The 24,286-nt window shown below is 40.5% G+C and overlaps 1 protein-coding gene across 1 annotated transcript; it reads right to left on the bottom strand.

Annotated features, from left to right (window-relative positions):
- Window positions 1-658: 658 nt before the first annotated feature.
- Window positions 659-5,901, bottom strand: MBL2 (mannose binding lectin 2). Its single transcript, XM_043926565.1, has 5 exons — window positions 5,747-5,901; window positions 4,482-4,680; window positions 3,968-4,084; window positions 2,679-2,747; window positions 659-1,466 (listed from the first exon to the last, which is right to left on the bottom strand). The coding sequence occupies exons 2-5, from the start codon at window positions 4,669-4,671 to the stop codon at window positions 1,093-1,095; spliced, it is 750 nt and encodes a 249-aa protein (XP_043782500.1). The 5' UTR covers window positions 4,672-4,680; window positions 5,747-5,901; the 3' UTR covers window positions 659-1,092.
- Between the last annotated feature and the right edge of the window lie 18,385 nt (window positions 5,902-24,286).

The following is a 24,286-nucleotide window of genomic DNA, read 5'->3' as shown; positions in this document are numbered from 1 at the left end:
ACCAAAAGGCAAGTACAGAAATATTCATCAGGTTTTTCTCTTGACAGTCAGAAACTGGAAGCAGTCCAATTGTCCATTAGCAATATAATGAATACACTGAGATACGGTCATATAGTGGAATCCTACATGACAGTGAAAATGAAAAATCTACTGCTACATGTTAACAACATGAATGAATCTCACAGACTTAATTTTGAATGAAAAACAGCAAGACATAAAACTGTATGTATAGTATGATTCCATCTATCTGAAGTTTATATACTTCATTCCACCTATATGAAATATCATACACAAAATAAAGTATGATAATAGAGCTCAGAATAGTATTTACCTTCGGGGATGTCAACTAGAAGGGGCTATGAAGAGGCTTTTAAGATGCTAGAAATGTTCTGTATCTTGTTTTGGAAGGTGGTTATATGGGTGTATATATATGTGAGAATTCATTAATCCATTCGTTTAATATTTATGTTATTTACATAGTGTAGCAGTTCCTTAAAAAGAAAATAAAATATAGTTTGGAAAGAAAGCAACAAAATAGATAATACCTTGAGACTGACAGAAAAGCTATGGAAATTAGGCTGGAAAGATATCATTAAGGTTAGCCCTCAACCCAAGGAGAAAGAAAGGTTCAACAGAACACAGGTGTTTAGAATAAATATAAAAATAAATCCATTTTATTTTCTTTTACCTTAGATAACCCTCAAACAAAAATGAACAGCCTAATTAAATTAGGTACTTAGTGTATAATCTTACATGTAATGTCTGACTCATAGTAAACATTTTAAAATATGTTATTAGTACTACCAATATTACTGCTGTTGCTACTATTACTAGTATTATTTTGTAGTTACTGAAGTGATTATTATTAGTGATTGGGTCTGAACCAGAAACTCTTACACCACTATAAGTCTCTTCTCGCTTTTCACTTCCACATCTCATCATTCTCAATCCATTCTTCTCATTGTCTCTGTTTCCCCACAAAAGAGCACCTCAGTACGGGGTGTGTGAAATTGACATAGATTTATCTTCCAAACCAGGTTGTGGGCCCATGAGATGAGAAAAGGGACGGGAGGACCTGAGGCTCATGCTCCCTCAGATAGAGAATTCACAGACAGCCAGAAAGGAGGCGGAACAAGAGATGTCATTCCATGTGCCATCCGACAGAAGCGTCACACAGTGCTCCCCAGGAGAAACATTGTTAGGCTCGCTGTCATTCCAGTTTTGGTAGGTCACCCTCCTTCCTGTCAGATCCACAAACTGGCCTTCAGTCTCCTGATCTGTGATGCCCAGGAAGGCCTCTGCAGTGACTAAATTCTTGAGGGCTCTGTTTTCTTCAGCATTCATAGGGGTGGCCACACGGCCCTGGAACTGTGCACATAGAGTCTTCACTTCATTAAAAGGCATCTTTTTACCACTGGTAAAAAATACCTTCTTTCCAACTCTTTTGCCCAGAGAGAAGATTAGCCCTAAAATGGGAAAATATAGGTGACATGGTTTGTCTCTAAGTCCAGCCCAAGATATTTTTCTGGATGAAAGTTTCTATAGTACAGATGCCACATAAAATATGGTATGTCCAGTTTATCTAGGGTGAAACAGATCACCAGCCCAGGTTGGATGCATGAGACAAGTGCTCGGGCCTGGTGCACTGGGAAGATCCAGAGAAATCGGGTGGAGAGGGAGGTGGGGAGGGGATCAGGATGGGGAATACATGTAAATCTATGGCTGATTCATGTCAATGTATGACAAAAACCACTACAATATTGTAAAGTAATTAGCCTCCAACTAATAAAAATAAATAAAAAAAAATAAAATTTTAGTATAAAGATCTCATATGCAGTTTTTAGGACATACATACACCAAAAAAAAAAAAAAAAAAATGCTGTTGTTTACCTGAAATTCAGATTTAACTCAGTAACCATTTTTTTTGGTTAAATCTAGCAGCCCTAATCTGAACAGACAGACTGGAACAAAGGCCTTTGTCTCTTTGGACTATATTCTAGAATACACATAATTCGGAATTCTAAGTTTTACCCCAATCTTAACATAAATAAATGTAAATTTCTTAGAATATTTGTCTCAGGGCAAGTAACAGCTCAAGTCCCATTGCCAGTTCTCAGCACCAGCATAACAAAGGGAGAGGTGTAGGTCCCATTTTCAGTGACCTGTATGTACACCGTACACTGTAATATAAAGAAGCAGAATCTGGGTCTCTGGTATTAGCATGCATGGATGCTCATTTGGTCAGTCATGTCTGACTTTGAGGCCCCATGGATTGCAACCTGACGGGCTCCTCTGTCCATGGAATTTTCCAGGCAAGAATACCCAAGTGGGTTGCCATTTCCTACTCCAGGGGATCTTCCCAACCCAGGGATCAAAGCTGTGTCTCCTACATCTCCTGCATTGGCGGGTGGAATGTTTACCACTGAGCCACCTAGGTAGCCCTCTCTGGTATCAGACTGACTTCAGTTTATAAGTTGCTGTGCTACTCATTAGTTCTATGCTTTGGAACAAATTATGTACTTTTTCTTTGCCTTCATTTCTACGAAAAGTTGTGAGGGTTTCATGAAATCAGAATATGAATAGACACCTATCCAGGTACTAGAAAATTAAATATATTCAATAAATGTTGTCTTTCACTTTACCAAACCTCAAGCTGCCTGAAAAGAGAGAAGGCTTACAGTTTTTGATCTGGTTCAATTCAGATCGTAGAGTTGCTCTTTCTGAAGTAGCCAGGCTAATATAGTCATCTAGAAAATTAAATGAAAGAGTGTTGTTAAGAAGTTGTCTTAGAACTATAAGGGGGTAGGGTACCTTTTAAAACAAAAAAAAATTAAAATTAAAAGTTTGTTTTATATTGATATTTGCTCTTTAAAAAAAATGAAAAATATCAAGAAGCAAAAAGAAGGAAAATTGTCTTTATTTCCATCTAACCAAAAACATGACTCTTCATCTGTTGAATGTATGTAAAGACACTTTATAGACACATACATTCCCACACACACATGCACATACATACACCCCTTGTTGATCTGTTAATAGCATTACAGCTCTCCACATGCCAAGCTAGTCACTAATTGTTTTATTTCTCCAAACAAATAGCTCTATCATGGACAAAACTGTGGAATAAACTAATTGAAGAATTATTATGAGCTGGTGAATATAGACTATAAAGTCTACAGAGTTTCATCTTTGGGGATGTTTTGTTTTTGTTCATTTTGTTGTTTGTTTTTCCCTGAGTTTGCCCTATTAATCAGTAAACTAGGATTTCTGTGAGTTGTCCATTATCCATGGGGGAGGGCATGAGACAAGCTATGTGTAGCAGATGGCAAAAATGACCTCAATATGATACAGTTTTTCTTAGGAAATGGAGTCTATTTCCCACTCCTTGAATCTGAGCTGGCCTTGTGACTTGTGTTGATCAATACAATGTGACGGAAGCAATAATGTCTGTATCCTAAGCCTTAAGGAGGCCTTAAACCTTCCGCTCTTCCTTTTCTTGTGAATCCTGTAATCACCTCTATGTGATTAAGGCCAGATGAGTCAACTGGAGGATGAGAGACCCGTGGCTCAGTCACCTTCATCACTCCAGCTGTGTTTTGTTTCTCATGAAGTAAGAGATAATTGACATACTGTGTATCTACCACTCTTGTGAAAATAGGCATAATAAGCCCAACACATATATTCTCCCTTTTGGGCCAACCAGTTTCAGCTGAAGGATACCAGGGCTCAGATCCTCCAGCAGGAATCTGGCAAGGGTTTGGCTCTGAATGGTTTGTGACTCTGTATTCAGGAATTGGTAGGAATCCCTGAGGCTCTAAGTAACCTAGAGAAGCTGGAGGCTGCTTAATCAGGAAGCAGAGTTGGGCATCTCCCCGGGAAGCAGCAGAAGGGTCATGTCCCACATGATACTCGAGCCCACAGACCCCAGGGGACTTCAGTCTGGACCTTGCTAAAATAAACTCCTTACCCATATTTTCTCCAGGGTCTCCTTTTTGGCCTGTTGGTCCTGGCATCCCAGGGATCCCTGGTGTTCCTTGAGGCCCCATCTTTCCAGGAGGGCCCTGCAAGCCTCTGAGTCCTTGACCTGTTGGAAGAAAAAGGAAACATGACTCAATATTTGTATTCTTCCTCTATTTCTCCAAAAAACATGATGCCCAATCCCTTCCCAGGGGAAAGGAGATACTGAGCTAGGACTAACTTTTCTGAGCTGCTGTTTGTAAGGACCATAGAATAAAAGCCTCCTATTGTCCCATGGGATGGTCTGCCTTGAGGGTCAACTCCTTGAGCCGGCAGGACCACCACGTGTCAGCAGTTGCTGTGTGAGAGTCTGGGATGCCAGAGTCAGAGCCGTATCTCTGTTTCAAATGATAATATGTAGTTGAGAATAATACAAGTGGCATGAATACATTGCCCTCCTCCCAATCCAGGCCTTTTCCTTTGGGAGATAAAGAGTTGCAGAGAAAGAACAGCCCAAACTGTACCTGGTTCTCCCTTCTCTCCCTTGGCACCATCACGCCCATCTTTGCCTGGGAAGCCATTGATGCCTGGAGGACCACAGGCAATCACAGGGCAGGTCTTCTGGATATTCTCACAGTTCTCTGTTTCTGTGTCTGCACAAGATGCTGTCACCACAATCAAGAGAAGAAAAGGAAGTGATGTAAACAGCGACATGGTCCTCACCTTGGTGTAAGAAAAGTCAAGAAAGATTATCTCATCTTGTTCTGTTTATCTACACATATATAGTGAACCTATAACCTATACTGGGCAGATGTGACGTAGAGATGGATAATCCATTCCTGGCCTCCAAACTGGGAATTTGGAAATGTATTAATAAATCCTTCAATGACACTGGTTAATTAACACTTCAACAAAGGTAGACATAAATAATTGCATTATTGAGAGAAAGGAGTCATCAGTGCCTGTCCTCTGGTGTTACTGCAGAAATCTCTGATTATGCTCTCTGTGTCCTTTACAGGAGCAAATAGGCATACTCATGGCCAGAGACTCATGCCTGCTGGCTTAGGGAGTAATCATGAATGGAGACCTAGCTTGCTCTTCCACTTCTGCCACTTGGGCCCAAAGGCCACCTGCATCCCATCCTTATATCTGGACAGTCCTTTGCCCTCAGTGCCAGATAACCAACATCTACTCAGTGGCAGGCACTGAGCTGCGAGCTAATGATCCAGAGAGGAAGAGTCACTACTAGTTACTAACCCAGCTGCAATTAACTTGAGTTTCCTTTCTCTTGATGTTTATTTCTCACTGCAAGAAAGACTTGCCAGGGGGAGAATTTTCTCTGGAAATTTCTCATTCTCTTAGCCCAGGCAGGATGCTAGATCCCTCTCTATTTCCTGACAGGTATTCTGTGTGTCCTGTATGTCAAGATCACTGGCAATATTCCTTGATTACCCTTCTCATTTTTCAATTCTAACATTTCATCTGATCTTCAAAGTTCTTTTCTAGATGTCCCTCCCCCAGGAAACCTCAGCAGCCCAGGATCCAGGGTCTAGTCCCTCTTGGTTCTCTTTGAAAACAAAGGTACAATTTCATTTGCAAATGTTCAGGTGAATCCAGCAAAGTCCCAGATGCTGCAGCATAAGCAGAGAAAGAGATATTCCAGCATGGCTTCTACTTGCCCTCCCTCCACCTCTCCCCACTCCAGAAAGTCTCTTCTAGGCCTCCAAGATCAAGTCGACGCCCTAACTGTATGACCCAGGACCCCAGATCCATTTACCAAAGTACTCACCAGGGCCACTGCAGATCAGGGATATAGTCACAAGGAAAATGGCCCTCCAGCAGGGTGCCGGCAGATACCTTAGGGTTAGGGAGGAGGCTGGGCTTGGTAATACAAGGTCTAATCGGCCTGGTGGACAGGGACAACACGGGCCTGCCTGGCCTTCAACCCCAGATTAATAAATAATTCTTCTTAGGAGGATTTCCCAGGGGCTTCTGGTACAGTGCTGGGTGGCAGTTTTCTTTGATATTGCACAATTCCCACTTCAAATTGTCAGCATTTTGACAGTTCTCATTTCTGGGCTAACATGAGTTGGTTCACATGGTTAATTGTGTCAAGATTCATGTCTTCAACAGAGAAACATAAAGATACCTATGAATGCACTCATGCTTGTGCATACTAACCATACACACACACATGCAGGTGTGCACAGACACTCATCCATGCAGGCGCAGCAAGCACCCTGCTGCCTTTGACACTCTAAGACCACTTCTGTCTCAGGCTCTGGACTTGGTCTTCATCCAGCCTGAATGTCCTTTCTGTCGTGTCACTGGCTGGCTCTTTCTCTTCTATTGAAATGTTCCTGCCTCAGAGAAACCTGTGTTGACTGCTTTAAGTGGTCCCATTCTCTATACTCTTAACTTTATTTTCTTTAATATTTCTTATATTCCATGATGTTATATTCTATCCACTTACTTTACTTTTCTAGCTTTTATTATGGTAAGTGTGAACAACATAAAATTTTACCATTTTGACCACTACTAGGTGTACAATTTGGCAGCGTTAAGTACATCCACATTGTTGTGCAACCTTCACCACTACACATCTCCAGAACCTTTTCATTATCCCAAACTGAAACTCTGTACCTATCAAATAGTGATTCCCTATTTTCAACCCAAGGTCAGCCCTAACCCTCAGTAACCGCTATTTTATTTTTGTCTCTATGAGCTTGACTACTCTAGGTGTCTTATATAAGCGGAATCATACAGGATTTATCTTTTTGTGACTGACTTATTTCACTTAGCTTAATGCCTTCAAGGTTCATCCATGTTATGACATGTATCAGAATTTCCTTTCTAAGTCTAAAAAATAATTATGTGTAAATAACACATTTTGGAAACTTCATTTTTAATAGCAAATAAAAAAAGACCCTGGAAACTACCCAGTTATCCTTCAACAAGCAAATGGATAAGTAAACCATGGAAAAATCACAGGAAAAAAGAAACAATTAATACAATAACTTGGATGAATTTCAAGGACATTGTGTTAAGTAAAATCAATATAAGCTTGGAAGCTTACAGACTGTATTATTCTTTTCATATAATATACTTGAAATGGCAAAATTAAATAAGGGATACCATATCAGCAGTTGGCAGGGAATAGGGCTTCAGGGAGAATATAAAGATGCCGAACAAGGAAGTTTCATTGTGGGTGATAGAATAGTTCTATGTCTTAACTGTGATGATTAGACAAACCTATCACTGCAATAGCATTTCATAGAACTAAACACCAAGAAAAAGGGAATTCAGGTAAATAATGGTTAAATGCAAGTAAAATCCATATTGTATTGTTTTGATGTCAGCTTGCAGGTTTTGATACTTGTACTCTGATAATTTAGATCCTACCATTGGTGAACAATGGAGGAAGAGTACCTGAGACTTTTCATTATGATTTCTTCAACTTGTCTGTGAGACTAAAATGATTACACATGAAAAAGTTTCCAGAGGGAGTCTTAAGGAAGTTGTGGGTGATCTAAAGACTATCCTTGCTTCATTCAGTGCTTTGTCCAAACTTCAAAATGGGAATAGTCTGTGCAATGGTTTGAAAGTGTGAAAAAGTAGGCCAGGTTCCCAAGGATAATACTATTTAGTCTGATTGGTCTTACAGTGTGAGAGCCAACCGGTGAGAGATAAGGCATAAGTCGATTGATGATATGACTTACAAACTGTGTAAGACTTTGGACCTCCAACCAAAGGTTGTTAGAGAAATTCCAGTAGGAGAGGAAGGATCACAGTTGAATTTTTAAAATCTTGTTTTGACTAAAATGTGGAGAATGATTGGATGGCATGAAACTGGAAAAAAGATGACCTGCAAGGAGGTACTTTGCTGTTGTTGTTTAGTTGCCTAATCGTGTCCAACTTCTTGCGACCCCATGAACTGCAGCATGCCAGGCCTCCCTGCCTGTCCCTCATCATCCCCCAGAGTTTGCCCAAGTTCATGTTCATTGCATCGGTGATGCCATTCTTACTGCCATCTAAATGACAGATGATGGTGGCCAGAATCAGGGTAAAAGAAATTAGATCAAGAAAGTAGATACATTTGAGAAACATCCATAATGTATAATTGACAGAGCTTAGGAATTGGTTGAGTGTGAAATAGTGAGCAGAAAAAGAAATTTGTTTGGGCACACAAGTTTCTGACTTGAATGTCTGAGTGCCATTCTACTGACTGCAGGAGATATAATGGATACTTTGTAAGTGGATGGCTTGAATTATCTGCCAGTGGTCAAGGATAGAGCAGTAACTGTGAAGCAACATCTATTCAATTCTGGACATTTCTAATGGAGCTGTCATAAAATGTGCTTTAGCTTAGGGTGGTGAGGGAACCCATCATGAGTTTCAAATAGAGGTTGCACAGCCATGTGGTGAGGGTGTGGTAGAGGCTTCCAAACACCACAAGAAATATGGATGAGACTCCTCACCCCCACCACCAGATCCTTCCAACTAGCCTGTCCTTGGCTTATGGAAGGTCTCATTTCCTTACTTCCTGCAGACCCATTCCATAGAATGGCTCCAGGGTGGTAAAGAGCCAGATGCCTGATGCAAAGGGCAGAGACTAAGAGATCCAGGGCTTAAAAAGTCTGCTGGCAACTTGTTCATCTGTCTCCCTATTCTTCAGCATCTAGACTTTCCCCTTGTTCCTACTCCAAAGCAGCAGGAGGTTGAATGAGGTAGAGGACTCCAGGTCAGACTGGAGGTGCTGGCTTTGATCACTGTATTTGTTTGCATTGAACACTTAGTCCAGAGGTCACGAAGCTTCCTGAAACTGAGCTGGGAAGGGGTAGACATCTGGGTGGTCAATATGAAAGTTGAGCCACTGTTCCGGCTACAGCTGTGAGTCTCATCTCATTTCCATAGTCTCCAGGAGGGCTTTCCCATCAGGAGATGCCCTCCCCACCTCCTTCAGTCCCGATTATTCAGTCTGCACTTTGCTTCATAGATAAGGTCACTGTATACATTAGGCCTTCACAGCACTGCCTCTACTCTGGCACCTCCACCAGACAGTGATGCTGCCTCTTTGATCTCTAGAAGGACTTCCTGCCCTTCTACACACCTATCCCTAGTGGGATGGAATCCCAGCTCTGCCACTTCCTGGCTATGTGACCTTGGCCAAGTTCCATCTCCTTCAGATCCTGTTTCTTCATCTGTGAAGCAGGACAACACTGCCATGCCGGTGCCATGGTATGCTGTCTTCTGATCCACACTCAGAAGGCATGACGTGCAGCTCATCACACCAGTCTGCCAAAGACAAGGCCTTCACTGCCTTCAGAATGGTGGCACAATAGTCTTCTTACTGTGGGAAGCAGTATTCTTGGGCAACCCCATCTGAAAACAGTATAGTATGAGATTTGGAAGCAGAAAATTTGGTTTGGGCTCATGATTGTGAGTTTAAGTCAGACCATATATTCTTTCTGAGCCTCGGATTTTGGCCAGGGGCACGGTTGCAGCGGGCATGGAGCATGCTCACCCATGATTTTAGGAGACATGCCTGAGGGAGGGGCATGAGCAGGACAAATTAGGGTAGTGTTGTAGGCAAAATCGCCTGAGGTCCAGAATTCCCTCAGAGAGGGCTACAGGATCAGGGAGCCCTCTCTACGTGATCACGCTGGGCTTGTGCTCACTGACTCATGGAGGGACTGCCTGCTGGGGCCTTGGCAGGGGCAGAGATCCCAGGATATTCTCAAGTCAAGCTGTGTCTGGAAAAAGAGGGTCCCTTTTTCTTTCAGCTTCTCTCTAGTGCCCGCTATTGTGAAAAGCTGTTAGTGCTCACTTTATTTTTTTTAAATTTTATTGGATTATAGTTGATTTACAATATTATGTTAATTTCACATGTACAGCAAAGTGATTCAATTATATATATATATACACACACACATATATATTCATTCTTTTTCAGATTCTTTTCTCATATAAGTTATCACAGAATATTGAATAGCATTCTCTGTGCTATGCAGTAGGTCCGTATTAGTTATCTACCTTATATATAGTAGTGTGTATATGTTAATCCCAAGTTCCTTATCTGTCCCTTCTGCCCACCCATATTTTCCCTTTGGTAACCATAAGCTTGTTTTCAATATCTGCAAGTCTGTTTCTGTTTCTTAATTAAGTTCATTTCTGTCATTTTTAAATATCAGATTCTACACATAAGTGATATCCTATGATATTTGTCTTTGACTTACTTCACTTAGTATGATAATCTCTAGGTCCATCCATATTGCTGCAAATGGCATGGCTTCATTCTTTTATGGCTGAGCAATGTCCTATTGCATACATGTACCACAGCTTCTTTATCCATTCAATCTCTGTTCATGGACATTTACGTTCCTTCCATGTCTTGGTTCTTGTAAATAGTGCTGCAGTGAACATTGGGGTGCATATATATTTTCTAATTATGATATTCTTTGGATATATACCCAGGAGTGGGATTGCTAGATCATATGGTAGTTCTATTTTTAGTTTTTTAGTGGTTGTACCAATGTACATTTGTGATCATGCTCACTTTAAAAGAGAAATGCTTAAAGGAATTTTGTGGCTTTTCACAGAGGATGTGTGGAAGAGTAAATCTGTTGCCAGGAGTTCTTTGGTAACTGGCTCAACAAGTATATCTGCATGCCCATGTTGGTACACAGGGAGTCCATGAATGCCCCAAGTGGACCCTTCATCAGCATAAGTAGCATCAGGGATTCCTCTAGGTAAGCCTCATGAGAAAGCTGAGAGCCCTGGAGTGAAGAGGAGGGGTGGGCCTGGCTGCTTCTGGGCTCTGAGGCTGTGTATCTCTGTGCAGTCACATAGAGAAGCCCATGCGAGGACACAGCAAACAGGCAACATGGCATCTATAGCCTTGTAAAACCTGTCTGAAACAATCTCTGCTGTCAGCTTTATCTTGGCTTCTAGTATCCAGAACTAGGAGAAAGTAAGTCTATGTTGTTTAAGCCACCCATTCAGTGATACCTTATTATGGCAGCCCAAGCAGACTAATAACCCTCTTAGGTGAGAGGAACCTAGACAGCATATTAAAAAGCAGAAACATAACTTTGTCAACAAAGGTCCATTTAGTCAAGGCTATGGTTTTTCCAGTGGTCATGTATGGATGTGAGAGCTGGACCATAAAGAAAGCTGAGCGCTGAAGAATTGAAGCTTTTGAACTGTGGTGTTGGAGAAGACTCTTGAGAGTCCCTTGGACTGCAAGGAGATCCAATCAGTCCATCCTAAAGGAGATCAGTCCTGAGTGTTCATTGGAAGGACTGATGTTGAAACTGAAACTCCAATACTTTGGCCACCTCATGTGAAGAGCTGACTCATTTGGGAAGACCCTGATTCTGGGAAAGATTGAGGGCAGGAGGAGAGGGGACGACAGAGGGTGAGATGGTTGGATGGTATCACCGACTCAATGGACATGAGTTTGGGTAAACTCCGGGAGTTGGTGATGGACAGGGAGGCCTGGCGTGCTGTGGTCCATGGGGTTGCAAAGAGTCAGACGTTACTGAGAGACCGAACTGAACTGAACTGAACTGAGGTCAGAGGAACCCAACCAGTCTGCATGATCATTTCTCTTGAATGGGAGCCTGGGGATGCAGCTGAGACTGTCCTGGATAGGAAGGTCCATAAGGAGGAGAGTTGCTGTGCAGTAGAACGGGAGAGAGAGAGGAGTAAGAAAGACGTTTTCTGCTAGAAGGGCCAAGGAAAAGCTAGTTCCAGCCAGGGACGGCTGAACTAGATACCAGCTGCCCCTCCTGCTCGTTCCTTCCAGTGCCTAGTCACCAGCCTGTAAGCCAGGAGGGAGGGCAAGGAAGGGGGCACACACACATGTGATTCTACTCCATTCTGACCTGAGCATTGTGACTTAGGCAAGTCCTATCACACTGTAAGTCTCAGTCCTCAAGCTGTTAAATGGGCATAAGAAAAATACTTAAAACTAGAAATATGCTGAGGGATGAACAGAGCGTTGTATTCATATGAGGCCCCTAGTCCTTAAGAAAACAACTTCTCTGACAGAAAGAGGACCAGGAATGAGAGCTTCCTGCAGTAGTTAGGGGAACAGACTCACGGGAAACCTCAAGTAACCAGGACTGACACCCGGCCCTCTGGTTGACTCCCCTGTTTAAAGAAAGATTCAGGATGGTGGGCAGGAGGATTCTGTCCTTCCAACTGCTTTGTGTGGCTCCCAAGAAGTCACACAAACTTCCAAGAAGTCCTCTGACAGTTTCCCAGAGGATCATCCTCCACAAAGCGAGGTCCCAAAGAGAAATTGCAGGTTAGTCCTGCCATCTAGTGGCCTAACTCAGAATTGCAGGGGCCCAAAGGCTACACTGAGTCATCACGCATCCCCGTACTTGACTCATTCTGTACATTACTTCCTCGAGACTGCTGTGTGTCAGGCCCTGGGGTGAGAACTGAGAGACTTAAAAGAGCATAACTGCCCTATTCCGGATACTATGTGATATTTTTAAGTAGGGGGTTTTGTTGTTATACCCTTTCTGAGAACCAAAGGCCTCATCTCTTGTCTGTCTTCTATTTATTACACATGACTTCTCTGTTACCAGTATCAATAAATATGTATCATATATAATATATGTAGGTAAAATTCGTCTTCTCAAGATTCCTCTTTTCTGTAAATTTAGAAATACACATTAAAAGTAAGCAAGGACTTTTGACATTTGCCCCCTCAGAGTTTTAAGTTATTTTCTGATATAACTTATATTATCCAACTTCCCAGATTTCTGGTATAGTGCTTTGAATTTACAAAGTTACAAAAATTCACAGACAAAAAAGTCAGGAGTTTGTGAAGCTGTATATATGGGGAGTTGTTGAGTATAGCAACAGTATCCTAGAGGTATTTTGATGGGACTATTAAAAAAATAAAAATTACATATATATTCACAATGATCTTCAGTTTTGTAGCATTACATTAAGATTTAAGAATCACATAAAAAAGAAAACAAAGTTAAACATTCCTTACCCTATAACCCACAGTTCAGTCTAGTGTTTTCCTTGAAGTCTCCCTACCAGTGTTTTTTCTTATCTCTCTCTTTAACCCAGACTTCAAAAAGTCATGTCAGTTTTTCTTTTGCAGCATCTCGCATATGCTTTCCCAGTTTTATTTCCACAGCCATAAGCACTGTCACCTCAACCCTGGATGTTCAAAGTAATCCAAGACCTCTGCTTGTTAGCCCTCACTCCTTATTGCTATCTATTCTACTGCTGGATGAATCTTCTTAATATATGACTTTAACGGCATCATTACTCTATTATAAAGTAATGTAAACTAAAAATACACTTGTTCTCAAGATCTTCCACAATCTACTCTGAATTAACTTTCCTCCCATACTGAAAACGTTCATTCTGGCAGGACAGCCCATTTAGACTTCCATGTACTGAGCATTGGATGTTTTTATTTCTCCGGGATCTAGTCCCTCCTGCTTCTAGTAGATGAAATTCTCTTTTCCCTGATCAATCTTCTCCATGGACTGCTTCCCCTTTACTCCATGAGAAGTGGAATGATATTTATATTCAGCATATATATTGTAGCTTTTAGATCACCATGATTGTTTCAATGACAGGTGATTCATTTAGGAAAAGTTGATGAATCACTCTTAAGATTTGCTCCATGGACTCAGGAAAAGAGTATAAGGGAAGGATAGGCTTGGGATTGATAATAGCTATCCCTTCTGCTGCTTATAAAAAAACCTATTTGAGAATGAAGTCAATGTGTCAAAAAATTAAGAGCCTGGAGACTGGGAGAGAGTTCTGATTGTGTACCCATGCCTTGACGCCCTGTAAACAAAAATTGCATTTGCCTTTGACACTTTGGAACTTACAGTCTGGAATGATTGAGAGGTATATTAGGAGATGTTTCAGTTGTGTGTATTTACTTGTGTGAACTATAATTTCATTTTTACTTCTCTCAATTTAAATTGTCTCTAACTTATAACTTGGTGAACCTACAACCTCCAAACTCACAATGGATACTCATAGTGGTACCTCTATGTACATCATCCCCTTGCCTAGGATATATTCATCCTTTCACTCATCTTTCAAAACTGATTTACTGTCTACTCTTAGAAGAGAGCAGTTTTCAGAGTAGTTTGTCAGTTTGTAAATTTATAGGTGAAAAAATAAGCTTATATCAATAATTTTCTAGGTTTGTTCCAAGACCTAGCATTACTTTAACATTTAAAATCTTTCTGGTCAAAGTTGTGGTTTTGCTATTTTTGATTTTACAAATAAAAAGTCAAAATCTATCTAGAGCCTAACAATAGAAAGGTTAAGAATATAGATTTTAAATCTAAGATAACTTTAATAAGTTACTCAAGATATTAAGGTATCTAAGTGGAAATCAAATCATCTTTCTCTTCTTCAAGGAATCCTTTTTTCCAGTATTCTTATAGCCTCTTTTAAAAAGGGAAGTCTAAAACTTATCTGGAAATAGAATCTATTTGCTGTTCACTTGCTAAGTCATGGCTGACTCTTTGCAACCCCATGGACTGCACCATGCCAGGCTTCCCTGTCCTTCACTATCTCCCAGAGTTTGCTCAAACTTACGTCCACTGAGTTGGTGATGTCATCCAACCATCTCATCCTCTGTTGCCCACTTCTCTTGCCCTCAATCTTTCCTAGCATCGCAATCTTTTCCAGTGAGTTGGCTCTTCAAATCACGTGGCCAAAGGATTAGAGCTTCAGCTTCAGCATCAGTCCTTCCAATGAATATTCATGATTGATTTCCTTTAGGATTGACTGGTTTGATCTCTTTGCTGTCCAAGGGACTCTCAAGAGTCTTCTACAACACTACAGTTCGAAAGCATCGATTCTTTGGCGCTCAGCCTTCTTTATGGTCCAGCTCTCACATCCATATATGACTACTGAAAACACCATAGCTTTGACTATATCTATTACTTTGTTATAAAAGAAAGCTCCTTATTTTATTCTGAGATCATAGCAAATATACAACAACAAAAAAAAACAAAACAACTAGCAGTCAGCAAAACTCAATATTTCTTTTATCATCTTACTTCTTACAGTAGAACAAGTTAACCAAGAATATTTACTTGAAACTGTAAGAATCTAATGAATTAAGAATCACCTTCTGTTCTATGTTACTGGATGTATGCTTATATATATATATATATATATATATATATATATATATACACACATATATATATATAGGTGTGTGTGTGTGTGTGTATTTAAACTAAAATGTTAATGTAATGAGGTGAATCTTTCTGTGGTTATAGAACTTCTATAGAGCTTTTATTTCACTTGGAGATTCATTCCTATGTAAGAAATGCATGATAATAGTGAGAGACACTTAGACTTTGTGAATTCAACAAATCCTTACTGTATACTTGCTTTATGATATGTACTAGAGAGTAAACAGACCCGGTAAGAATCCTTCCTAATAGAATTGATATTCTAGTGACAAATTCAACTTATAAAGCTTTTCAAACACAATGGTGAAAATTCAACCAAGATTATCACTGAAAGCACTAGTCTCAACAAGGCAGTGTCTATCCTAAAAGATATTACAGAATCTTTTTCAATGCATCAAATTATTTCACCAAGCAAAATATTCTATTATTTGACATGAAAGCAAGGAAAGAAAAATTCTAATTAAAGGGAATTATATTTTACCAAGTCTGAATCTGTTGGATGTGTCACTTATTTGTTACTAGTTTCAGACAAAACACGCATTGGAAGATGATTGTGTAAACAGAGCAGAATATATAAGCCTATGTGAGAGTAGTTTCCTGCCTTGGAATATTGAACTTGCTAAGACCATCAGTCAGTATGTTTTATAGAAGAATGGAGAGTATTGATTTACTCAGGTAGTCAGTAAAGCAGAGGTCATTTTATAAAGCTTCTACTATACATCTGAATGCCATTTCATTCTTTGACATATGGCCAAGACAATATGTAGAGACATGGACACCACATTGCATTACCACAAAATCCAAGGAACAATCAGAAGTGATCTGTGTGATCTTGAGATCTTTCTGCATCTCATCTTAAATGCTTGAAAATTAAACAGTAGCTCCAGTTTGCCAATCCCTTTTACATAAATAATTTCATACAAATTCCTGTACTTTGGCAAAGAATATAATATGGTTGTAAAATATATGGCAAATTTACAGTAGTTTTTTGATTTCTATATCCTTCTATTTGACTACCATGACCAATTTTTTCTAATACTTGATTTCTTCACCAATATAACTATAATAAATGCACCCTCTGTACACTATTTGTAAAGTTTAAATGAAGCAAAAATGAGCACATTTTTAAGTACTAAACACTACAGGCTCTTATGATTATTTTAGAGAAGCAAATGAAGGGGGAAAGGTATATGTGAAAGTATCTTAAATGATAAAGTAAAAATAAATGTAACAAGTGTAAATTATTAAATATATCATATTCTGAGACACACATGGAGGTACAGTATTTAAAGGACTTCTAAATTAGTATTCCTTATTAGCTAGAAGCTAACTCCAACTTTCTAGCTTTTCAGTTCAACTCAATCGCTCAGTCGTGTCCGACTCTTTGTAACCCCATGGGCTGCAGCATGCCAGGCTTCCCTGTCCATCACCAACTCCCAGAGCTTGCTCAAACTCATGTCCATTGAGTCGGTGATGCCATCCAACCATCTCATCCTCTGTCATCCCCTTCTCCTCCCTCCTTCAATCTTTCCCAGCATCAGGGTCTTTTCAAATGAGTCAGTTCTTCACATCAGGTGGCCAAAGTATTGGAGTTTCAGCTTCAGCATCAGTCCTTCCAATGAATATTCAGGCCTGATTTCCATTACAATGGACTGGATGGCTGTCCTTGTAGTCCAAGGGACTCTCAAGAAACTTCTCCAACACCACAATTCAAAAGCATGAATTCTTTGGCACTCAGCTTTCTTTATAGTCCAACTCTCACATCCATACATGACCACTGGAAAAACCATAGCCTTGACTAGATGGACTTTTGTTGGCAAAGTAATGTCTCTGCATTTTAATATGCTGTCTAGGTTGGTCATAGCTTTTCTTCCAAGGAGCAAGCATCTTTTAATTTCATGGCCTCAGTCACCATCTGCAATGATTTTGGAGCCCCTAAAAATAAAGTCTGTCACTGTTTCCATTGTTTTCCCATCTATTTGCTATGAGGTGATGGGACTGAATGCCATGATCTTACTTTTCTGAATGTTGAGTTCTAGCTTTTAGGTTGATCAAATTTCACTTGGTAATTGTTTATTGTATATCAGAGTACTAATTGCAGTATTTATTTGCTGCTTTTGATTTGCAGAGGGTGTTATAGCTAGTTAAGTAAATTTTCTGATAAAAAAGTAATGCATGTTTCAGTATGCTACACATAAATCTTATATGGTTCATCACTTTCTACTGCAAATGAATCTTGCAAATAGATCTTGAATGCTTCTGTGCTTTTAACTTGCCAACTCTAATTGATTTTATGTCAGAGACTGACATGGGAAATTATAGAAGATTAATTTTGATGAAACTCTCTGACTAATAATCCTTAAGAAAAAGTGGGAAAGGGTGGGGAAAGAATCCTATGTTTTTGAAATTATGAAACTCTAGAAGGTTTAAAATAATTGTCCTGATTACTAACAACATACTGCTTTCTCAGGATATAAATATTTTTCAAAGAATATTACCAATAATCACAGGCCACCAGGGACTGTAGTCAAACAAGGTATAAACATGACCACTCTGTAATTATGTCTGAACACTGAGGAAAGAGCACTGTTCAGCCACAAAAATAGCCAAACATCCTCAACTTCTGGCTAATTTGAGTGGCTCCAGCTTATCTATCAATGACAACACTAGTTTCTATCTCAGTTGTACAGACTTAGATTTTTTTTTTTGTCTCTCTTTAGACTAACGAGTTTTGTTGAGAAATTTAAATTTCTTATTCATGTTTTAACATAAAAATGCATCCCATTGGACAGAAAAACAGATAACATCTTTTTCCTAAGAAGCAGTTATAAAAATAGTTTTACCCACCCAGTAGTTATTCAGAGATAGTCTTGTTTTGGAGGAGGAAATGGCAACTCACTCCAATATTCTCGCCTGGAGAATCCCATGGACAGAGGAGGCTAGCAAGCTATAGTCCACAGGGTCACAAAGAGTCAGACACAACTGAAGCCACTTAACATTCTTGTTTACTTACCTAAAGAATTCAGATTAGGTTGGTTATAATTGAAAGATATTTCTGTAAGAGTAGACTTTAATTAAAAAGCTGAAGAAATCTGCAAGGTTTTTTTTATGTTTAAATGAATTACTGAATGTCCTCTTGATATTAACCCTTGATATAAATCTTTGATATTAATCCCTACCTGATCATTTTAAAAATAAAAGAAATGAAGATTAATATCAATAACAAAGTTTTTCTCACATAAGTTGGGCCAGTTCAAGTCATCCATCTACTTCCATGATTCAGTCACAGATGGTCATCTGAACAGAGTCACTGTAATGAGACACAGTGCAGGGGCTTTTGCTGGAAACATGGGAAAGATATTTTTATTGTCTAGTTGGGTTGTTGAACTGTGAGAATGTGAGTCTGTGCCTGCTCTTAGCCATTTTGGCAATACAAAATTAAGTCTGAAATGAAGTCAGACTGAAAATGAGTCCAAAAATGAAGTCAACACACAGGATGCAGAACTAGAACAGAGCTGTTGAACAGAAGGATGCAGATTATTTGTTACTTTCCTGAGACCCTGGATCTAGCCATGCCTGAACGTAGGTACTCTTGAACTTGGATTGCTGGAGCTACCAAGCCCCACTCCCCACTCTTTATGTGTGTTTATTTAGTCAAGTTGATTTAGTCATTTACAATAGAAAGATTCATGAAGTAGTCATTTATGAAAAATATCAAGTTATTTATTAATAATTCTCAAGGAAACCCATGTTTTAGGTAAGACAATGACTATATATTCTTTAGTTTTTTCTTCTTACATTGTTGAACACAATCTCTTGAAGAAAGCAGGTGTTTTAAAGAAACCTAATGTCTAGTGAATTGAATTGAGGTAAGTTAAGTTGCCTTTTCATACTGTTCATGGGGTTCTCAAGGCAAGAATACTGAAGTGGTTTGCTATTTTCTTCTCCAGTGGACCACATTTTGTCAGAACTCTCCACCATGACCAGTCTGACTTGTCTTGGGTGGCCATACACAGCATGGCTCATAGTTTCATTGAGATAGACAAGGCTGTGGTCCATGTGATCAGATTGGTTAGTCTTCTGTGATTATGCTTTTCAATCTATCTGGCCTCTGATGGAGAAGGATAAGAGGCTTATGGAAACTTCCTGTTGGGAGAGACTGACTGAGGGGGAAACTGGGTCTTGTTCGATGGGCGGAGCCATGCTCAGTAAATCTTCAATCCAATTTTCTGTTGATGGGTGGGGCTGTGCTCCCTCCATGCTATTTACCTGGGGCCAAACTACGGTGGAGATAATGAAGATAATGGTGACCTCCTTCAAAAGACCCAGTGCATGCACTGCTACACTGTGCCCCGACCCTGCAGCGGGCCACCACCCACCCACGCCTCCGCTGGAGACTCCTGGACACTCACGGGCAAGTCTGGGTCAGTCTCTTGTGGGGTCACTGCTCCTTTCTCCTGGGTCCTGGTGCACAAGGTTCTGTTTGTGCTCTCGCAGAGTCTTTTCCCCAGTCCTGTGTAAGGTCTGTCAGCTCTATGGTGGGGCTAATGGCGACCTCCTCCAAGAGGGCTTATGCCATACCCAGGTCTACTGCACCCGGAGCCGCTGTCCCTGAGGCAGTCCGCTGCTGACCTGTACCTCCACAGGATGCTCAAATGCAGTTCTGTCTCAGTCTTTGTGGGGTTCCTGGGTCCTGGTGCGCATGAGGTTTGTTTGGACCCTCTGAGCATCTCTGGCAGGAATGGGATTTGATTCTAAAGGTGAATTCACCCCTCCTACCGTCTTGTTGGGGTGTCTCCTTTGCCCTTGGGCGTGGGGTATCTCCTCACAGCTGCTGCAGTGCCTACCATCTTACTGGGGTTTCTTTGACCTTGGACTTGGGGTATCTCCTCAAGGCCTCTCCAGTGACATGCAGCTGCCGCTCTTGACCTTGGATGTGGGGTATCTGCTCACGGCCGCTCCAGCAAAGTGCAGCCACCACTCCTGTATGAGGAGGCAAAAAGATAGGACACTGAAAGATGAACTCCCCAAGTTGGTAGGTGCCCCATATGCTTCTGGAGATCAGTGGAGAAATAACTCCAGAAAGAATGAAGGGACAGAGCCAAAGCAAAAACAACACCCAGTTGTGGATGTGACTGGTGATGGGAGTAAAGTCCAATGCTGTAAAGAGCAATATTGCATAGGAACCTGGAATGTTAGGTCCATGAATCAAGGCAAATTGGAAGTGGTTAAACAGGAGATGGCAAGAGTGAACATCAATGTTTTAGGAATCAGTGAACTAAGATGGACTGGAATGGGTGAATTTAACTCAGATGACCATTATATCTACTACTGTGGCAGGAATCCCTTAGAAGAAATGGGGTAGCCATCATAGTCAACAAAAGAGTGTGAAATGCAGCACTTGAATGCAGTCTCAAAAATGACAGAATGATCTCTGTTCATTTCCAAGACAAAGCATTCAATATCACAGTAATCCAAGCCTATGCCCCGACCAGTAATGCTGAAGAAGCTGAAGTTGAACGGTTCAATGAAGACCTATAAAACTTCCTATAACTAACACCCCAAAAAAGATGTCCTTTTCATTATAGAGGACTGGAATGCAAAAGTAGGAAGTCAAGAAACACCTGTAGTAACAGGCAAATTTGGCCTTGGAGTACAGAATGAAGCAGGGCAAAGGCTAATAGAGCTTTGCCAAGAGAACACACTGGTCATAGCTAACACCCTCTTCCAACAACACAAGAGATGACTCTACATATGAACATCACCAGACGGTCAGCACCGAAATCAGATTGATTATATTCTTTGCAGCCAAAGATGGAGAAGCTCTATACAGTCAGCAAAAACAAGACTGGGATCTGACTGTGGTTCAGATCATGAACTCCTTATTGCCAAATTCAGACTTAAATTGAAGAAAGTAAGGAAAACCACTAGACCATTCAGGTATGACCTAAATCAAATCCCTTACAATTATACAGTGGAAGTGAGATACAGATTTAAGGGACTAGATCTGATAGACAGAGTGCCTGATGAACTTTTCCAATGATTTGGTCTTCACATCAGGTGGTCAAAGTATTGGAGCTTCAGCTTCAGCATCAGTGTTTCTAACGAGCATTCAGGATTGGGTTGATATCCTTTAGGATTGACTAGTTGTATATCCTTGCTCTAAGGTACTTTCAAGAGTCTTCTCCAACACCACAATGCAAAAGCATCAATTTTTTGGTTCTTGCCTTCTTTACGGTACAACTCTCACATCTGTACATGACTATTGGAAAAGCCATAGAAAATATGTATAATTTAGTGTAGAAATACTGGTGATAGTAATGTCTACCCAGTAGATTCATGTGAGGACTAGTACAGTTCTTTATTAGTCCTCACATGAATCTAGTGGGTAGACATTACTGTCACCAATATTCCTACCCTAAATTATATGTATTTCACTAAATCATATGCATTATATGCTAGAGACACCTCTCAAAATTCAAGACTGGTGTGACTCCAAACCACTGTGCCATTCTGCCTTCTGCAACTAATTTTAGTTTAGTTTAAAGCCAGAGTATAACCATAGAAAAAGGAGACTTACTTTTTCCTGCATTATGTCAGGCTTGCTGGGGGAGCAAAAAATTGGCAGAATGTATGTGGTTCCCTAGGCTTTTACCATCACAGAAATTTGTGTCTGGGTGTAACTGGATGCCCCTTGGGAAGTGCTCCAAGAGAGAGGGCCCACCTCTCTCGCCATACAACTTTCATATTGATTCCAGAAAGCAGAAATACCCTTGTTCACAGAGTGACAACAGGATATTCCTGATTATGAGAAATGTTTTGAAAAGCTAATGACCAGAGCTCATGTCATTTACTTAGAGCATTTGCAAGTCAGCATCAGTGCCTGATAGTCAAGTTGCTGCCCTTCAACTGAGCCCCCTCCATTCCGCCCAATGACCTCAAGCATGGAAGGAGAGTTGCAGCAAGGGCCGAGTGGTTTACTATGGGTTTGTCCCTCCTCACTGTGTGTGTAGATTCCTGAGGTGACTACAGAATTCAAACGTGTATCTGGCTTATTGTCATTTTATTTCATCATGTGTGTGCTCAGTTGCATCTGACCCTTTGGGACCCTGTGGACTATATAGCCTGCCAGGCTCCTCTGTCCATGGGATTTCCCAGTCAGGAATACTAGAGGGGGTTTTCCTACACCAGGGGTTCTTCCCAACCCAGGAATCAAACCCACAACTCTTGAATCTCCTGTATTGGCAGGCAGTTTCTTTACCACTACAGCATCTGGGAAGCCCCAGATGCTTTCCAGATTCATCACCTTATCTCCTATTTTATAACCCATCCCTGAAAGCATATTCCTTATTTCCTAGTCTGGAGCTCTGGTAGCTTTGAACTCCATCCAGCTTCCTCAAGAGGGTATGAGGATCAATATTTCCGGACCCAATATGCTTCTACCCATAGTTTGGGAAACTCCAATTTATGTGTGGCAGGAGTGGCAGGGCTCCTGTGGGCACACATTTTTTTAGCCTGAGACCCACTTTGAAGAAAGATTCAGTTTTATGTAGTCCCCCAAACAGATCCAAATTCCTCTCTAACTAATGAGAAAGGAATAAATGACAAAGGTTTTGTGGATAAGGATTCAGGGGTCACAATTCAGCTAATATTTCATCAACTTTTATCATTAAAACTGTTTTTCGCCTTACCAGACAACATATATTTTATTTCCTTTGTATTATTCTGTCTCAGAAGCTATCAGAATGTCCTCCAGAAGCCTAATTCCTTCCTCGCTTACTGCATGAATATTCCACCCATAAGAGCTGAAATCCCTTGAATTCTGCCCATCTGTTACTCTCAAAGCCTGTACCTTGTGGAGACTTAACTAATCCCTCTATATCTGCAAAAGAAGTTCTTTGGTCCTTGTTGCCATGTTTCATATCTTATCTAGGAAGTCTCTCCCACCCTGTGACAGGTTTCTCTCATTCTTGCACATTTCAGATGTTAACTATTAAATGTTCAAACTACCTCACAATTGCACTCATCTCCCCCACTAGCAAAGTAATGCTCAAAATTCTCAAATGAGGCTTCAACAGTTTGTAAACTGAAAACATCCAGATGTTCAAGCTGGATTTAGAAAAGGCAGAGGAAACAGATCAAATTGCCAACATCCATTGGATCATAGAAAAAGCAAGAGAGTTCCAGAAAAACATTTACTTCTGCTTTATTGACTAGCCAAAGCCTTTGACTGTGTGGATCACAACAAACTGTGGAAAATTCTTAAAGAGATGGGAATACCAGACCACCTGACCTGACTCCTGAGTAACCTGTATGGAGGTCAAGAAGCAATAGTTAGAACCAGACATGGAACAACAGACTGGTTCCAAATTGGGAAAGGAGTACATCAAGGCTGTATATTGTCACCCTGCTTATTTAACTTATATACAGAGTACATCATGTGATATGCCATGCTGAATGAAGCACAAGCTGGAATAAGATTGCTGGGAGACATCAGCAGACGAATGGATAAGGAAGCTGTGGTACATATACACCATGGAATATTACTCAGCCGTTAGAATTCATTTGAATCAGTTCTAATGAGATGGATGAAACTGGAGCCCATTATACAGAGTGAAGTAAGCCAGAAAGATAAAGAACATTACAGCATACTAACACATATATATGGAATTTAGAAAGATGGTAATGATAACCCTATATGCAAAACAGAAAAAGAGACACAGAAGTACAGAACAGACTTTTGGACTCTGTGGGAGATGGTGAGGGTGGGATGTTTCGAGAGAACAGCATGTATATTATCTATGGTGAAACAGATCACCAGCCCAGGTGGGATGCATGAGACAAGTGCTCGGGCCTGGTGCACTGGGAAGACCCAGAGGAATCGGGTGGAGAGGGAGGTGGGAGGGGGATCGGGATGGGGAATACATGTAACTCCATGGCTGATACATGTCAATGTATGACAAAACCCACTGCAATGTTGTGAAATAGTTGGCCTCCAACTAATAAAAATAAATGAAAAAAAAAAAGATTGCTGGGAGAAATATCAATAACCTCAGATATGAAGATGACACCACCCTTATGGCAGAAAGCAAAGAGGAACTAAATATCCTCTTGATGAAAGT

This window comes from Cervus elaphus, chromosome 15 (genome assembly GCF_910594005.1).
Source record: "Cervus elaphus chromosome 15, mCerEla1.1, whole genome shotgun sequence".
Lineage (NCBI taxonomy): Eukaryota > Metazoa > Chordata > Mammalia > Artiodactyla > Cervidae > Cervus > Cervus elaphus.
The sequence above is the reverse complement of the archived record's forward strand: the minus strand, read 5'-3'. Positions and strand labels throughout refer to the sequence as shown.